At 45.0% G+C, this 17,366-nt stretch overlaps 2 protein-coding genes across 2 annotated transcripts in view; one reads left to right on the forward strand and one right to left on the reverse strand.

Moving 5' to 3' along the window:
• Positions 1-4,887, reverse strand: part of ece2a (endothelin converting enzyme 2a) — a 42,397-nt gene extending 37,510 nt beyond the window's left edge. The window contains exons 1-9 of the mRNA XM_041948964.1: positions 4,723-4,887; positions 4,118-4,219; positions 2,549-2,617; positions 2,263-2,411; positions 1,217-1,259; positions 1,097-1,141; positions 912-1,009; positions 581-678; positions 198-379 (exon numbers count right to left, since the gene is read on the reverse strand). Coding sequence (XP_041804898.1) covers positions 198-379; positions 581-678; positions 912-1,009; positions 1,097-1,141; positions 1,217-1,259; positions 2,263-2,411; positions 2,549-2,617; positions 4,118-4,219; positions 4,723-4,887 — 951 coding nt within the window. The remainder of the gene's footprint in view (positions 1-197; positions 380-580; positions 679-911; positions 1,010-1,096; positions 1,142-1,216; positions 1,260-2,262; positions 2,412-2,548; positions 2,618-4,117; positions 4,220-4,722) is intronic.
• Positions 4,888-9,484: 4,597 nt separating this feature from the next.
• map6d1 (MAP6 domain containing 1) lies at positions 9,485-15,583 on the forward strand. Its single transcript, XM_041950014.1, has 3 exons — positions 9,485-10,017; positions 10,933-11,260; positions 15,506-15,583. The coding sequence occupies exons 1-3, from the start codon at positions 9,485-9,487 to the stop codon at positions 15,581-15,583; spliced, it is 939 nt and encodes a 312-aa protein (XP_041805948.1).
• The last annotated feature ends 1,783 nt before the right edge of the window (positions 15,584-17,366 follow it).

Below are 17,366 nucleotides of genomic sequence, written 5' to 3' on the forward strand. Positions count from 1 at the left end.
TACGCACAGTGGCGCTTTCAGCCAGTCGAGGCTTATCATTTTTTAGCACTAATCAAGATCTTCTAACACAATTTAATGAAAGAAAAACAGGGAAATGTCTGAAATTTAATTTAGGAAGTCACATATACCAATGCAGTGCAAGTCTGAAAACAATTTGCAGTCCTAAAAATGCAAAAAATAAAGTGGCTCTGAATTACCATGAACACAATAGTGACCATCTGATGAACAACTGACTGAGCTGCGAGCTCAATCTCACCGATCACACCAGCCAAGAATCCTCCAATTTCAAAAGTCCACCACTCCAGACAGAGCATAAGCATGCTGGGGATGGCCATCTGGGTGAACAGGCCCCACTCCTGCAGACAGTCCAGTGACCAGCCTGGGGGGCCAAAGTTTCACAAGTTAAGAAAATGTAGAACTAAATTTTGTTTTGTAACTAGCTATGAGCTCCGAAGTCAAGAGTGCTTGGTACCACTGTACCCTTTTCTCGTACATGATGTGTAAATGTTGCTACTATCACAGCACAGGATTAGAAATGATCTCATCAGTTGTCAAAATTCTGAAAAAAGAGAAAACTCACCAGACCACGTCGCCTTGTGTAGCCCCTTCCAGCGGATGTAAATGTACAAGATCAGAGCCAAAGATGACTGTGAGGCAGCATTTGCTGCTGCAGATCCACTGCAGTTCAGAAGAGTTTACAACAGAGTTACAAAGAACAAGCGTCCTTTCACTGACACTCACAATCTCTGATATCTGAAACTTGACTGTCAGTGAAAGGCTGATACAGATACACTTGTAAAGATTTCACTTGGCCTGCTGCACAATAACTATCAGCCCTAAAGTACATGAAAAATGATACGGACTACCTCGATTTGTAACATCTAGTTTCTGATGGTGGTGGGAACACTTACACAACACCCAGATCCAGCACATAGAGGAGGATGCTGTTGATAATTGCGTTAAGAATATTTCCAAGGACTCCAGTAATCACCTGAGGCCAGATTATACCCTGGAATTCAAGCACAACATGGACTCAGCCTTGACCCTAATAGCATTTCTCCAGCTGTCATTGTGTTTCTGTCGACGTGCACTGTACCTGGTTCTGTAGATACTTTCCCTGCAGCTGGTACATGAAAGCAGCCTGCAGACAGCAGAGTGAGTCAAACTTTGAAAAACACATAAATGGGAAGAAATTGATATTGTGTGTTGAACTCACTGGCAGAGCAGGCATGAAGATATTCACATAATGCTGGGAGAGCCTGTGTGCAGCAAACAGCCAGAAGGACATGTGTTATGTGTGAAACTGAACCAAATGTTTCAGAAAACATGCACATGGAGATGTACAGGATATACACGTGTAACGTTTACTTTTATTTAAGCAGAAATAACTTATTGCTGGTCATCATCCTACAACGCTGGATTACCAAATGGACAAATCAGACAACTACCCCTGTTCCCCAGACCCATGGAGCACCTGAAGGCACCAGGTTCAGGGAAATTGTGCCATATGCTAACCATTCCCTTTATTTTAAAGCTGCACTAATCAATGTTTTCATATGAACAATGGTTTAAATGGCTCTCTGCAATGTGACAGGTGCTCACAGAAACGCATCCCCTGACTCAGCTCATTTAAGTTTCTGTCAGTTCCATGTTCTGGTTCTACGGCAACAGGTTTGGGCCAGTCTCACTGCTCTTATCAACCTTGTTTCTCGCAGTGGTCTACTTCCTCTGCCTGCTGTTTGGTGCTGTCTTTCCCAGCACCAAACAGATGACAGAGGACGTTAGCAAGTAGCTGCTGAACCTTTCAGAGCTGATGAGACAGACATTTCCCTCAGGAGTCGGTAGAGTCTAAAACAGAGCTAAAAGTGAGTGAAATTTGAGCTTTCGTTCAAGAGGCGTCCAAAAAGACGACATGCGTAAAGAGGCAACTCGTTCATGTGTTTACAGCTTGTTCTGCTGCAACTGGGTGCAAAAAATGTTGCAGGTTTAAGCTAGAACCCGGCTGACAGTAGGATTGGATGTAGCCAGTTGCTGCAGTGGCGCCCTGAAAAAGCCCCATTCAAAACACAGGTGTATGTATGTATATATATCTATGTATATTCTTTAGTACATATTTGCTTTGTGCACAAATTGCTGGCAGCTAGTTAAAAGTTAATACACACACCCTTCACAAAGAGTGGGAGGAAATAGAACAAGGTTCCTCCGGCCGTGTCATCATGTTATTTACGTGCAGTGCACATGTGTTGGTGACAGAGTGCTGACCGTGCGATCTCTGGGTTTTGTTTGACAGCGAGCAGGATGGGCTCTGTGTTAATGAGGATGGCCCAGCAGGGGAAGCAGGCCAGGAGCAGAATCAAAATGCCTCTTTGGAGAATGACTCCCACACGCTTTAGGTTTCCACTCCCGTAAGTCTACACAAAACACAAGACAGGTCATGTGCGCACAAATGCTGCTACAAAAGAGAACACCGAAACACAATCCACAAGAAGACAAAGAACAGTAAAGGGTAGGACCATGGATGGGAAAATGAGCCTGATCAAGACCGTACCTGGGATATGAGCGTATCACAGGCCGATGCCAAACCACTGCCAACTGAAATCCCAGTCACGTTAATAACCTGCATGCAAAACACACACAAAATCACAAAATAACGTCGGCATTAATCTGATTCATGCTGTGACAGAGCCAATTTCAGCTGTATACAAAGTACTTTTTCATATTTTAAGTACATTTTCGTAATAATACTAATTTTACTAAAGGAAGTTTTACTTTATAATTATTAAATTGTGGTATTGCTTCTTTGACTTCAGTTAAAGATCTTTCGTGGATCACAGACAGACAGGTGCCTGTGAATATTCTCATTCATCCAGGTCATTGTAAGTTTTAGGGCATTCAATCATTCGCAACTGGACCTCGTCAGTTTGTCTTAGAAGACGTTTCGCCTCTCATCCGAACAGGCTTCATCAGTTCATGCGCACCAGACTAGATAGGACAGCTCTAGTCCAATGCAATGGTGTTAGGTTCAAGTATTTATCCTCTGAGTGAGGCCAACCCCCAAAACCAAGGATGGTATCACTCTATTGTGAGGCAAACGATCCCCCATTAAGGTGGGGTAGGGTGCAACGATCCCCCGTTAAGGCAGGATAGGGTGCAACGATCCCCCATTAAGGCAGGGTAGGGTGCAACCCTTGGGTGTCAATGACAGTCGTCTGCCTCGTTGGTGTCCCATTCTTGTCATTGGGAGGCTCCTTGAGCCATGTGTGAATGGCTTTGTTGTTTATTTTAAGAGGCTAAATCTTTGAATCTTTTTGGGAGAGATGAAAGGACAGCAATGTATGTGGGAGATAGGTGGTGTCTCAGACCTCCCCCTCTGTTGAGAGATGGTTTTTCAACCTCGACATAGATGGCTTCTCTTACTCCTCTTTCAAACCATCTGTCTTCTCTGTCCAGAATATGCACATTTTTATCCTCAAAGGAGTGTGCTTCCTCCTTGAGATGCAGGTAAACAGCCGAGTCTAGACCTGAAGAGTTAGCCCTTCTGTGTTGTGCCATGCGTCTGCTCAGTAGCTGTTTGGTTTCCCCAATATACAAGTCTGGGCATTCCTCACTGCACTGGACTGCATACACCAGATTGTTCTTCTGAGTGTACGGTGTACGGTCTTTGGGGTGCACCAGCCTTTGTCTGAGAGTGTTCCCAGGTTTGAAATGTACCGGGATGTTGTGTTTGTTGAGGATTCACCTGAGTTTCTCTGATACACCAGACACATATGGAATGACGATGTTATGCCGCCTGTCCCTATTTTCTTCCTCTGTCACCCTGTTCTTTCTGGAAGCAGCTGAACTTTTCACAAAAGACCAGCTGGGGTAACCACAGGTATTGAGGGCCCCCCTCAGGTGTTTGTGTTCCTTGTCTCTGGCCTGTTGGCTGGTTGGAACATTATCAGCTCTGTGTTGGAGAGTTCTGATAACACCTAGTTTGTGTTCCAGTGGGTGATGTGAGTCAAAAGGGAGGTACTGGTCTGTGTGAGTGGGTTTTCTGTAAACCCCAATATGGAGGCGCCTGTTCTCTCCAATGGGGACATACAGTTGCATGAGTTCTCTGCTTGTGTTTCCTCACCGATATCGCCAACGCCACACTTGCGAGCTCTTTCGCCCCCAGGTGACCACAGAACACCGCGCTGACAAAACTGATGAGAAAGATCATCAGTTGTGAAATGAACTGAAATAGAAGGAGAGGAAGAAGAAGAAAAAATCCTTCAATCACAGAGACATTTGGTGTAAATACAGTATATACGAGCCATTTACCTAATCGAGGGTAAACTACCACAGCTTATGATCGTTCACCTGAACCTGAACATTGTAGTTTCAGTTGCTAGTTAAATAAAACAGTAGATTTACACGTTCTTCTGAGAGGTTCCTGGTGCACATTAATATCACATGGTGACTTTCAATCAAACGTAAGTAGCTGCAGAATGTCGCACTTTCCAAGACAAATGGACAAATGGTTCCCCGTCACTGGCTTCCATAAATAAAGTGGTCTCAGTTTTGTTAGCAAGTGCATGATACAATATGACAAAAAGTGAAATAACAACACATGTTTTACCAGTGTGGAGGGAAAACACAAAAAAGCGGAAAAACCTAAACTAAAGAGGACCAGGACCACAACTCCATAACAGAACGAAAAACACGTTCTTTATGTGCTGTGTCAAATCCAGAGCTTACCACAGGTCCTGCGAGTTTGAAAAGTTGAATTATTTCATTTGCATAGCCCAGTGGCCCAACAGTGGGCACATGCTCTTCTTCATTCTGACTGTTTGTTCCACTTCTATTGACAGACTTTAGCCCTAAATCTTCCGTATCTCGGACTGAAGACTGGGCAGGTGTCATCTCTTTTGCTGCTTCCCTCAGCTGAGTCTTCTGGTGGTGTGAGGAGCTGCACAGAGGGCGGGAAGGCCACTTAGCTCTCCTCCCACTCCTGCAGCAGTGCTGAACTCTAACAGAAACTTATTTGGAATTCAGATGATTCAGTGAAAAACCATTATCAGGCCTAAGGGCTGTGCTCTCATCAAACAGCGTGCTCCTTTTATTCCCTGTTATGCATTCTCTGTTTTTCGTGCAGATGGTTTGAAAACAGTTAGGGACTGTAAGAAAATTAATGTGTGTGTTGTTGTAACACAAATTGTTTTGTTATGATGCAGAAGAAAAGTAAAGGAAGGACGATAATGATAACATTTAGTGTGATAGGGGAAATAAAAGCCCTGAAACAGTGATGGGATTGTCCTCCACCATCAACTGTGCACACGAGAACCATCATTTGTGACTGTTTGATTCCTTTTATAATGAATTCTGCAAGGGAATGTTAAAAATATGTCTGTGTTTACTTTGGACTGAAAGTAACATCCAATCAAAAGCTCTACACGTGGATAAATTTAAATCATTCAGGTTCATGCTTAACAGGTTAAGGTGGTCAAACAGGTTAATATTTTACAAATTTTTCACTTTTACGCTGAGGACCAAATCATGACACAAGAAGCTATATGAAGCCCATAATGTCAGTTTCGTCTTTTATGGGCTCAGACAGTCCATGAATGCTTGTCTCGTTAGTATTCTATCAATTTTCATATTTCAACAATTCAGTTCCCATGCCTCTGTTGCATCATCTGTTGTTTTATGAAAATATATATAATTAATATTGGCTGATCACATAGCAAGACTCCACGACCTGGCCAGCTACTGTTTGGTCTGAAAGGCAGGCAACAAGACAACAGACTGCTGAAAGGCAGGACAGTGTGAGACATCACAACACAATGACATGATTGGTTGCTCTGATTCTTTCTGATCAATCAGTGGACTGCAGTGTACAAAGTACTTCAACAGGAGGTACTCCGGCCAAATGGAGCGGCTGTTTGATACTGTCCAAAACTTTTCCCAATGGAAATAACCATTCTAATGTATAATGACCTGAATTGATCTGATTTCCTCTGTAAACTTCTTAGATGGTTAATTATAATGCCTGTTTGAGGCTCGAAGGCTACAATAACTCACAAGCTGAATGAAGTCTGAAAAATATCCCAAAATTTGTGTAGCAGAACTTTTTTTCTTATTTCTTATTTCGTTTGTTATACTACCCAGTTAATCATCTCATGACCCCTTAGACTTATCTTGTGACCATTTTGAGGGCCCCCGACCCTGAGGTTGGGAACCACTGGACTAAGAGACTGATTTACTTTACTGTAGGCATATATAACTCCACCTTCACTAGCTGTGACGGTAAAATGTTTCTGTTGCACTGATGCATCAGTGCTAGCAATCTATTAGCACTATTATTTATTTATTATTTCTGCATAATTAGACCTTTTATACTTTAGGTGCATTTTGCTGTTTCTAGATAAGCAATGAAAGACTTAGGACTTTACTGAAGTATTTTAGTGTTGTATTGCTTCTTGCATTTAACTATATATAATTTTATTTATTTATTTATTTATACATACATACATACATACCCAAAGTTCATTTACATGAAAACCATTAAGCTCACTGTGGAGGAGAGTAATGTCACATGTCCCCCTGCAGATGGTAGTATCACACTGTCATTTTCAAGAGACTGCACTACCTGGACGCTGTTCATGAACTGCTTCAGAAATCCACTGATAACCTCTCAGTGCTCATCCAAGTTCATTATCTGTCACTGAGAAGTCGTCTGCAGCATATGTTTCAGGCTCACGTCGGCAATCACGCTACACGACCTGTGGCATCTATCACTGGAAGCGCAGCGGCGTGAACAAGGGCAGATAAATCCTGAACTTAAAGTTAAACTAACGGTTAAGATGATTTATGTGCAGCAAGTGCCCCTTCATCTTCATCGAGGAGAGCGGCTTTTTCTGTGTCAAACCCACCTCGGCGGTTCCGTGCTGCCTGCCTGCGAGAGGCTAATCCCTCCCTCCCTATGAACAGCTCACAGAGGGACATTCTTGTGCCTTGCATCAAGGGCCACTCTGTCAACTCAATGCATATCCCTCCATTTCACACTCGCTGAACTACAATCAACTGTAATTCCCTGCATAAACTTGCCCATAAAAGCTTTTCCTGGTCTCAATCTTTTTTTTTTTAAGGCTTCTCTCTTTTATTGCCGATCCACCATTATGGACAAATAATCAGTTATCTCAGAAGAACCAGAGAGCACTTCAGAGTCTCTTCACCCATTTCTGACACCTCCCGAAAGGCAGACACTTATGTCTGAAAGATTTAATGTGAAGGATAATTTGGTCAGCGTAGTAAGACGTGTTCACAGTGCCAAGCTTTGGAGTCCACTCTTCTTTGTGTTTTTGTCTTCTTTGTCTGGTTGATGCTGATAAATCCTGGAGCGGACGCACAGTGCGTCCAGATGGAGTAACTGGGGTAAAGCCAAGTTTGCACTAGCCGACAGATCATTTACTTGGAGCCATAGGGGGTAATGGGTAAATCCTCATACCTTACGGGAAAACGGTACACAACTTCCTGCTTCAACACTAAAAGTAAATATTGTTTCAATCTGTTTCAACAAAGGACCAATGGAGCTTTCTTCTAGAGAGGCCAAAAGAAAACCTACATGGGAGCCCAAACAGGTACAACCCTGATTCCAAAAAACAGAATATGATCATTTGCAAACAAACTGTTTTACGAACGGTTCTACAAAGTCTTCCTGAGCCCATGTAGCAACATCCTTTATGCAATCATGTGTTCACAAAGTGGCGAACCTCGCTCCATCCTCGCTTGTGAGCGACTGAGCCTTTCCAGGATGCTCCTTTCATACCCAATCATGAAACTATCACCTGTTACCAATCAACCTGTTTACCCGTGGAATGATCCAAACAGGTGTTTTTGGAGTGTTCCACAACTTTCCCAGTCTTTTGTTGCTCCTGTCCCAACTTGTTTGAATTTGTTTGTTGCTGCATCAAATACAGAATAAGCAGATATTTACAAAAATCAATGAAGCTTATGAGGTCAAATATTAAATATATTGTCTTTGTACTGTTTTCAGATGAGAGATCAGCAAACCGTCATGTTCTGGGCTCATATGGGACTAATGTGAGCTTGTCATGGCAACACTTTCCCTGTTCATAGTAAGAAAAGCACAGGTTTTAGTAATAAAACAATATTTTAGCTCTTTTTAGGTGTCCCAGTAAGCCATGAAAGTGTGACTGTCAGTGAGCCAGCATGTGCGATACCAGGACCCTGCCTAGTCCACACTTAGACAGGGATTTTGTTAAACTGGGTTTTTCCTCCATCATTCTTACAAAAAAAAAATTCCATCCACACTAGAACTGTTTTTTTGAAAAAAATCTCTGTCCATGTATGTGAAAATGCAAAAACATAATTGAAGCGCCGGCAACTAGTGCTCTAACCAAGCGTCAACCTCTCTGCCCTGAAATGTGGAAATGACAAAAAGTGCAGTTTCTTGAATGGCCACTAGAGGCTGTCTCCACAAGCGAGTCAGAAAGCGGGACTGTTGGATTATGTAGCTGTCACCACTCTGATGCCTCTGTTCCTCAATAAAAGTGAAAAGTAACTGCACATGTATGTGTGAGGTTAGCACCAGAACTATTTTCTAAAAAACAAACAAACAAAAAAACTCCCCTTATAAAAACAAAGGAGATGATGATGCAACGACAGACAGAGCTTTTGCATATCCTCACCCTGGAAGGAGTTTGCCAAAGGCTTCATTTTCGATGACCTAATTCTTAGTTGTTGTGTGGAGAAAAGGCCAAAACGCCAAAAGAAAAGCTACGTTTAAAAAAACACCCCTGCATGTGTGGACTAGGCATGAAGCAGCTGACTGGAATTCATCCATTACTCTTTTTATTATTTAGACTGTGCTTTACTAAAATGCCTCACAGTGCACGTCCACGGTGACCTCCGCGGAAAATGAAGTTGATGCAACACATGGCTAAGAGGAACCTGGGAAACGCAGGATCTCCTCCGCACATTCTCCAGCTGGGCTCAGGGGTTTAAGTTGAACCACCAGCCTCCACTGTATACTTGTGTACGCTGCATCATAATTATGTAACCCTCGGCACGCTGGCAGCGGTTACAGTATCAGGAAAGTCGAGCAGAGAAGCCGTCGAACATCTCCGGGGGGAGCTTTTGATTGCACGTGTGTTTGGATGCGGAGGAGAGACACGTCTTTGAGATCGATGCGGTCGCTCGGGATCCGGCAGGAGATGCGGAGAATAATTCGCCACGGATTCCTCTGCATAGTGGAGGCACTATCACAGACCACGTGAGAGGAATATTCAATGACGGTCCCCTACAGACCGGCTCATCTCTGCTGGCGCTCCTCCGCTGCTGACATGGACTCCTGGACTCTGGCCGCGGAGGGAGGGCGGCACTCTGCTTGAATGTAACCTTTTGATCTTTTGCGCTTCTTTTTCTGTTCTTTTTGTTTGATTTCTTCTTCTTCTCCTTCTTCTCCATAAGTCAGAGCACTTCAGGGGGGAGGGTTGGTATGGCTTGGCCGTGCATCAGCAGAGTGTGCTGCCTGGCTCGCTTCTGGAACCAGTTCGACAAATCGGACCTGTCCGTGCCGCTCACCATCCAGAACTACTCGGACATCTCCGAGCAGGAGGTGCGGTCCGTCACCAAACAGGTCTCCGCCTCGGAGCGCGCCCCCGGGAATAACTACTCAACCCCGGACCCGCGTTCCGGCGGCTCCCCTCATGCGCCCGCGGATGGCTCTGGGACCCGAGGATCTTTCAGGGCGCGGAAGGAGCCCAGTTACAAGCCCCGGGAGGACTACCACCCGCCCGGAGTGCCTTTCCCCAGCGTTACCCAGTACAAGCAGGATTTCAAACCCTGGCCCATTCCCAGGAAGGAGAATTTCCCTTGGATTAGTAACGGGGGCAGCAGGGCAGACAGTGTGTCGGACAGCCCGGTGAACAGCTACCACAGCCAGGCGCAGGAGGAGAGAGAGGAGCGGGGCAGGGGGCACAGGTGGGGGGAGCAGCAGGGGACGGAGGAGAGAAAAACCAGCTCCTACAGGTAGGTCATCTTCTACTCGCATCAGCACAGGTCGCTGTCCAGTCCACCTGAGTCCTGGACCAGGCAGGAACACGGATCAGCCGATTCCTTCCTTGACGCTTTATTACATGCTTTTTAGTTCACTGTCTTCCAGAAAGCCTGCATGCAGATCATTAATAATTCTCTTACACATCTCATATGCATCTAGGAGAGCTCAGGGGTGAATGTTTGATTTTCATTTCTGCATTTTACCTTCAGTATGTGTTTCTCTGCCTGTTTGGCTTGTGAGCCTCCAAACAGAGGACATGTTGATAATCCCCCTGCATCTCAGGCTCCTGTGATTTACAGGCAGCACAGCCAAAGAGTGATGCTCCTCTCTCAGACTGATTGATTTGAATAGATTTTAGAGGCCCGAAGAAGTTAAACTGGTAAAAAAAAAAAAAAATTAGAGCAAAAGAAAACAATAAACTGAATTTGAGCACCAGAAATATTTGTTTTGGCCCTTTGGGTGGTCCAGATCTCCAGTTAGAGCTGTTATAATGCTGTAAAAGCAGTTAAAGAGGTATTCTGGGGATTTAGTGTTGTAGTTGCGATAGATCAAGGTTAAAATCGATGCAGAAGAGACTGATCTGGATTCAATAATTTTGCATTTTTAAACCTTCAATCCTCACATTGTAGGGCGTCTCCAGCCCAATCAGAGATAAGACTGTTGAGATCCTCAGGCTTATTCTCCCAGACTTTCAGTAGCTCTAGACCAAGACCACAGAAGACGTCTTCACAGGCTGAATGCTCCTTTAAGTGCCAAGCAGGTGCTTGGTCACCGTCCACACTGCGCCCAAAACATCCCAAATAAGCCCCGATAAAAAACCTTTAGCCTGTGCTAAATGTAATCCATGTGGCATCTGTCAGCCTACTGATGCATGTGACTTCCTCCAGGCAAGAGTACAGGCCATGGACGGGGGTGAGGCCGGCCAAAAGTGCGAGGAGAAACCCCCCAGCTCAATACTCCAGCCCAGGGACAGAGGCCACCCAGGTCCCACGTGAGACCAGCTACCAAGCTGCCTACAGTGGGGAGACCCAAAGGTCCACAGGGCTGCATCAGGCGGAGCACATCATCCCGTCCGCCAGCACCAATATACAACCCGCTGCCGTCCCCCAGCCCATCCCCACTGCCCTGCAGGCCGGCACTTCGCTGAGCCCCTCCGGCCTCCAGCAGAGCACCCTGCCCGAGAGGACCGAGCACAGTGGAACAACCAAGGGAGAGGTAAGCACAGGAGGCAACGTCGTTTGCAGCGTCAAGCATTCAGCCGGAGGAGCAGCGCAACGTACATCGCAGAACCAGCCTTAGGTTCAGTGGAAGAGCTACAGGTTCAAACTGCAGCACGCTGCTCCTGAAAGTCATCTTCACTCACCTCCCCAGTGGCCTGTTGCTGCTGGGCCAGTCTCAGAAAAGTGATACAGCATTCTGTCCCTAAGCAGCTCAAAGTGACCCAGCTGTTTAAAACAGGCCATGTTCTGTGTTAGGTAACACTCTGCTGGTGCTACACTCATTACGTTGACCTGGATAGAGCTGCCTCGATGAGAACAAAACAGTAGATGGGTAATTCTTCCAACTGTGCTCAAAAAAACCAACCTGTAGACAAACAGGTTGATGCCGGTCTGAAAATAACTTCTGACACAACACAAACCATAAGGAACATGTGTCAAACCTAAAAATATATACACGTACAGTATCTTTTAAATTAATAACATATTTCATCTAATGTGATCTTTATTTAATTTGCATTTAGAGCATATATTATGAAGGGTCATTTTTCTAGCCTCGTCAGTAAATATCATTAAACATACATTATGTTAAAGAACATTTCATTTTTCAGTGACAACAGTTGAAGAATCACTTAAAGTCACACAATTGTACATGTTTTCCCAGATTTCTGCTGCTCTCAGACATAAATTGAGACAGAAAGACGAGCACACAAAGAAGCAGATTTACAGTCTGACTGAAGCAGAACTACATGCAACAAGGCGAGAGGATTTGCTCACGAAGCCGTGAAGGCATCGATTCAGCCAGGTTGTTCCAGATTATCGTAGGATAAACTGAGTGAGGGGACATATCCCCCTTTCCCCTCCCCGGGTGCTGTTGCTCAGGTCAGCGGTTGCCTGACAGTAAGCGAGACAAGTTTTGGGAATCTCCAGAGGTTTAGTGCCATCCCTCTTCCCCGCCCACGCCCCTCAGTGCCATCTGCCAGCAGAGGCTGGACCGGGTCAGGCTGGTTTATCTGTTGCCTCCATGAATCTCTCACTGAAAGGCGTCTGAGAGGGTTCGAAAATGTGCTTTTGTGTGAGACGCTGTGTTTGCGGGGTTGTAGCATCGAGGACACTGAGCTCCTCAGTTTTTTGGGGTTTTAGGAACAGATTTAACAGATTTTATTTCTAGTTTTAGAACAATAAATTAATAAAGGATTCATTATTTTGTTGAATTTTGTTTCTGGGAATTTGCAGAATTGATAGCCAGTGAAAACCAAATTTGGTGTTCCTCTTCTTCGGCTGAATACACAGTAATCCACTGTATCTGAGAAATGCATCGTCCCAAAGCTTAAAACATGGCTGTTTTTGTTAGCTTGTGAGAAGTTGAAAATTTTTAGAGACTTTCATGAGATGCAGGCCTTGAATGAAAAGACATTCATTTTGGGAAATACAACGGCGGTTCCAAAAAGTTGGTCCCACCTTTCTTGGAATCTGGGTTGGACACTTTTCAGACATTATACTTAAATTAACTAAAATTAACACAATGAATACGGTGTCAAGTATCAGGTATCAGTGTTTCCACGGCCCTGTGAGTCCTGCAACTTCTGAGGTTCTGCGAAGAAATAACCTTACAGGTATTTGCATAGTTGTCAAGGTAATGACTGCCCTATTAGGCCGTCATGTCCCTCAGTATCCCGCATGATAGTGATGGAGGTCAGAGTGAGGGATGTCAGCAGCAGGACACCGGCTCTATTAATAACAGTTGGCCCAGTTGGAGTGAGAGTTCACGGCACATTAAGGGGGGAGGTGCTGCTGCCGGTATGTTCGGCTGTGGGTCTGCACACCGCAGTCGATAATATGCACACATACGCATGTTCACGGTGCAGTTTTTCAGTTACACCACAGTCTGCCAGAGCGACACAGACCAGCCTGGCAGCAAATCAAGTTGATCTTAGATAATCCACCCTGGTCACCGCCGGCCCACTCGCTGCCAACTCATTATTGACTCACCAGCCCCCTGCAGAGGTGTCTGACGAAGCATTACACATCCCACTCCAGTATGCATTACACTGGGCCATGGCACTCTGCTGGTATTTGTCTTTGAGGGCACTCTCAGTCTGTGAAATACACGGCCACGCCAAACCGCGTAAGCGTCCTCGTTTAGGGGGAGCGACTGTATCTATTCATTAAAAGATTTCATGGTTAAGTCCCAAATAAGCTGCTGAAATCAAAATCAATCTGCTCTTCATGATAAAGGAGTTGGGCAGCCATGAAATTCTCATTATTGCTCAAATCAATCTGTCAGATTGTGCACGCCCCCACCTGTAACAGATCAAATCCATCTCAGCAGATAAAAGATGTCTCTAATTGTATGACACGCAGGAGGCAATCGACCGTTTAGACCAACCGATGCTTTCCATGCTGAGGGAGACGTTTTTTCTCGAACTCACTCAACTCGCAGTTTGTTACGAGCTGTCAGATGAGAGAATGAACCTCTGTTCGACCTGCTTGCCCCGCTCCGGCTTAAATGAGTGCAGCCCTGAACTCTCTGCTCTGTGTGTGTGGAATCAGGCCTAGCAACTGCAACACAAGGCAAACAGATTTGCGAGGATGGGCCCGTATAATCCGGAGTGTGTGTCAGGGATGAGCAAGACAAAACCGCTGAACGGGGAACACATTTAGCATGCAGAGTGGAAACCTCAGCAGGAATCTTTTGTTATGACAAATTCTTGGTTGTTTTATAGTCGGCTTAGAGGCAGCAGCCCCCCTCGGGAGTTTGGATTGTGCTCTCGGAGCTCACGGGCAAACCCTGCTTAACTTCTGAACACAATGTATAACGGTGCTGTGTTTCTTTGTGTGGCAGGGACGTGCAGTCGATGCACGGTAGAGGGATGGAAATGCTGCTCACAATGGGTTTAAACTGCATGAAGAGGACAGAGAGTCTGCAGGGACAATGCAGCCTAAAATTTGCTTTCCCGCTGTCTCCTTTGTCTCTCTCTCCGGTTACCCAGGGGTGGGGGCTGAGGGGGCCCAGGTGACCCCTTCAGCAGAGTCTGGGTGACAGGTAGCTGGCTTGTTACGTTCATGGTTAAGCTTACTTTATTGTCTGTTGTCTTGGATTCAGGGAATTGATTTCAGGCAGGGGGTCTTACTCGTACATCCACTACATGAGGTGGGGGTGCCTGTTTGGGGTCTTTGTGCGGAGGCCTCATAAACTGTCCGTGGCTGTCTGGTATTTGGAGCTACAAATAACAGCTATTTATTTATCACATTTCAGATTAAAATAGTTAAAACTGTCCAGCCCATTCTTTCATCCCTTGTTTTTCTCTTTCTCCGCCCAAGCCAGCCTTTCTCCCCGTTCTCCTCTCGCCTTTTCTTTCACTTGGACCTCTTCCCTTTTCCCACGCTGCCCGAGACAACAGAGGGAGAGCCCTGTGCCAAGTTGGCAGGACTCTGGCAGGGAGGAGACGATTGAATTAAGAGCCAGTGGAGAGGCAAGAGAAAGTTGATGGAAAAGAGGCAAAGATGGGGAAAGCTGAGGAGAGAGGAGAGAGGTGCAGTGTGTGATGGAGAGTGAGAGAGAGAGAAGGGGGGGGGGGGTTAGTGAGCAGCATTTGATGGATTATCTGTTAAAGTGCGATGTTGCACCGGGTTGCAGTCTTCTTTGGCACCAATCTAATTTAGGAGAAAGGTAGACCTGGCTGCTACACAGAGCACAAAAGCCGGTGTGTGTGTGTGTGTCGGCAATCTGACTTGCTGAACAGCATGTACTGCCTTCCCTGCCACCCACAGCGCTGCACAGCCACATTCAAAGTGCTGCTGGGACAGCAGGCCGTCAATCTCTCCAAAGACTTGTTCTATCTGATAAAAGCTGCCACACTCGGCCGCCACGCAAGTCCATTCAAACGGCCTGGCCCGGCTTCACTGACCCGCCCGATAATTGCCCGTCATGATATAATATGGCCGACTTTTATTAATTCGTCACAGCCCAGATAGATTCTGCTTTTCAAGCTTTGAGAACAGCTGCCATCAGCAGAAGTGAGCGGCGCTAAGCAGAAAGCGGCACTACAGTCCAGGCTGCTGGCGCTCTGACAGCCGACCTGATGCTTCCTGACGGCTCGGCCCGGCCAGTCTCCTCTCATTTCATGGGTCCGGTGTGAGCACCACAGCTGCTGCCCTCTCTGGTTTCATCTGTGCGATCACTTTAAAAGCTGCTGTTATACCTGTCTCTCTCTTCCCCTCTCTCTCTCCCTTGTCTCAGGAACATCTGGTGAGGACCAAGCTCCCCCCGAACCCTTCCGCTGTCTTCCAAAGCGGATCCAGGGTCTACAACATCTGACGGCTGCTCCAATTTCCAACCATTCCACTTGGATCGGTTTCAGTTTTAAGGAATTAACAGGGGGGGTGATCTCAGTCCATTCCACAACACAAGAATCTATGCAAGGGAATGTATTGTTGTGAAGCCTGCGGGGCTGCAGCGTCGGTATCCCAAACGGAGACAGATAGACAAAGCCCCTGAAACCCTTTTAAACTGCTCCCCGCCCCTGTTGCTGTGGAAATGAATATGCATGTAACGAAATAGTTTTAAAACAAGCTCTCTGTTTCAGTTATAGATGCACAAGAAACTGGCTGCTCTGTGTGTTTGCGTGCGTGAGTTGTGTGTGTGTGTGCACCTGCTGATTCGTCCTTTTGTTGTAGATAATGTCGAGTCTGCTCCGATAACGAATGACACGGTTGGTCATAACGTGTGTATGCTTTAAGAGTACTATGTTGCCCCCTTGGTGTTGCTAGAAATCTGCTTGAAAATATGTTATTTATTTCCTCAGTATTCCATTAGGTTGCTATTTTGAGAAAGTATTGTTCGGTCTGTTATTTTGTAAATCTATTGTTAAAGAAAAAGAGCAAATATATAATGTAAGTGAAATTATAATAAAAGGATGTTAGGTTCTTAGCACTTTCTATCAGACGTCACTTGGCTCTTTTTCTCAGCTATTCTCGGCCTTCTGAGTCATCTTAATGATTTTATGAATAGAGGACTGATTGCAACCAATTGCTATTATACCAAAGGTCAAGTAATGTGAAGTTAGATGTTTAAAAACCTGAAAAGGGTGTTCGAGTTAAAACCAACTTATATAATTAAGGCAATAATCGGATACTTGTGTTCTCTTGGTTGGCTTGTTCTCTTTATATTCAGTGTTCATGTGTCAGTCCACTCAAATGAGAAATAAAAAAACAAAAACATGACAAAAAACCCCGCAAAAATAACACATTTTGTGACTTACCTTTGGTGTCTAGCTGGCCAGGTTTGAGGTTTCTACCTCGACGAAAACAGCAAGTCATAGAACAAAATGACCAAAAAGCAATTTAAAATGTTTAAAAGAGTAACTTAAATATGCTCATTTGCTTTCTTTCTGGAAGTTAGATGTTGACTCTCTCTCTCTCTGACTTGGCGCAAAAGAAAGAAGGTGGTTAGCTTAGCTTAGCATAAAGACTTAAAGGTCTAGTGTGTAGGATTTAGGGGGATCTGTTGGCAGAAATGGAATATAACATTCATCATTATGTTTTCACTTACAGCAGGGGGAAACAGCTGGCCTGCCTCTGTCCAGAGTTCACGAATCAGCCTCACAGCACCTCACTCACTAACATGACATGGAAAATACAGGCCTGGCTGTTGTCTGCCAAGAGTTACTTACAGCATTTTTCATTTTCCCATAAACCACTAATTGTTTTTACACTTGTTTGTGTATGTATTAAGCCAATCCCTTTAATTAGTGAGCTGTAGAGGTGATGGCTAGCTTTTTTGTTTATCTTTGTTCACAGCCAGACAAGCCAATCCCCCCCGGTTCCATGCTGCTTTATGTTAAGATAATTAGCAATGGCAAATTGCATCTAAATTCCAGCACCATACTTGATGCACAGACGTGAGTGGTATTGATGTTCTCATCTAACCCAATAAACATAATGCCGAAATATTCCATCAGAACAGCAGAATTCACCTGCACGGCCTCTTTCAAGAAATAATGTTGCTTCTCTGGAGAACCCACAAACCTTGTTAGCAGTTTTCATTGAACTATTTCTGTTGTAGAAAACAGTTCTTTTGACAAGTGCTCACAGCAAAGCCT

The sequence above is a fragment of the Chelmon rostratus genome, chromosome 12 (genome assembly GCF_017976325.1).
Source record: "Chelmon rostratus isolate fCheRos1 chromosome 12, fCheRos1.pri, whole genome shotgun sequence".
Taxonomy (NCBI): Eukaryota; Metazoa; Chordata; class Actinopteri; order Chaetodontiformes; family Chaetodontidae; genus Chelmon; species Chelmon rostratus.

What these genes read in the sequence shown, in the direction of transcription:
- map6d1 (XM_041950014.1), top strand. Translation starts at nt 9,485, where the DNA reads ATGGCTTGGCCGTGCATCAGCAGAGTGTGCTGCCTGGCTCGCTTCTGG. An exon ending in AGAAAAACCAGCTCCTACAG is followed by an intron (nt 10,018 to 10,932) that starts GTAGGTCATCTT and finishes GACTTCCTCCAG; the next exon opens with GCAAGAGTACAGGCCATGGA. An exon ending in GTGGAACAACCAAGGGAGAG is followed by an intron (nt 11,261 to 15,505) that starts GTAAGCACAGGA and finishes CCCTTGTCTCAG; the next exon opens with GAACATCTGGTGAGGACCAA.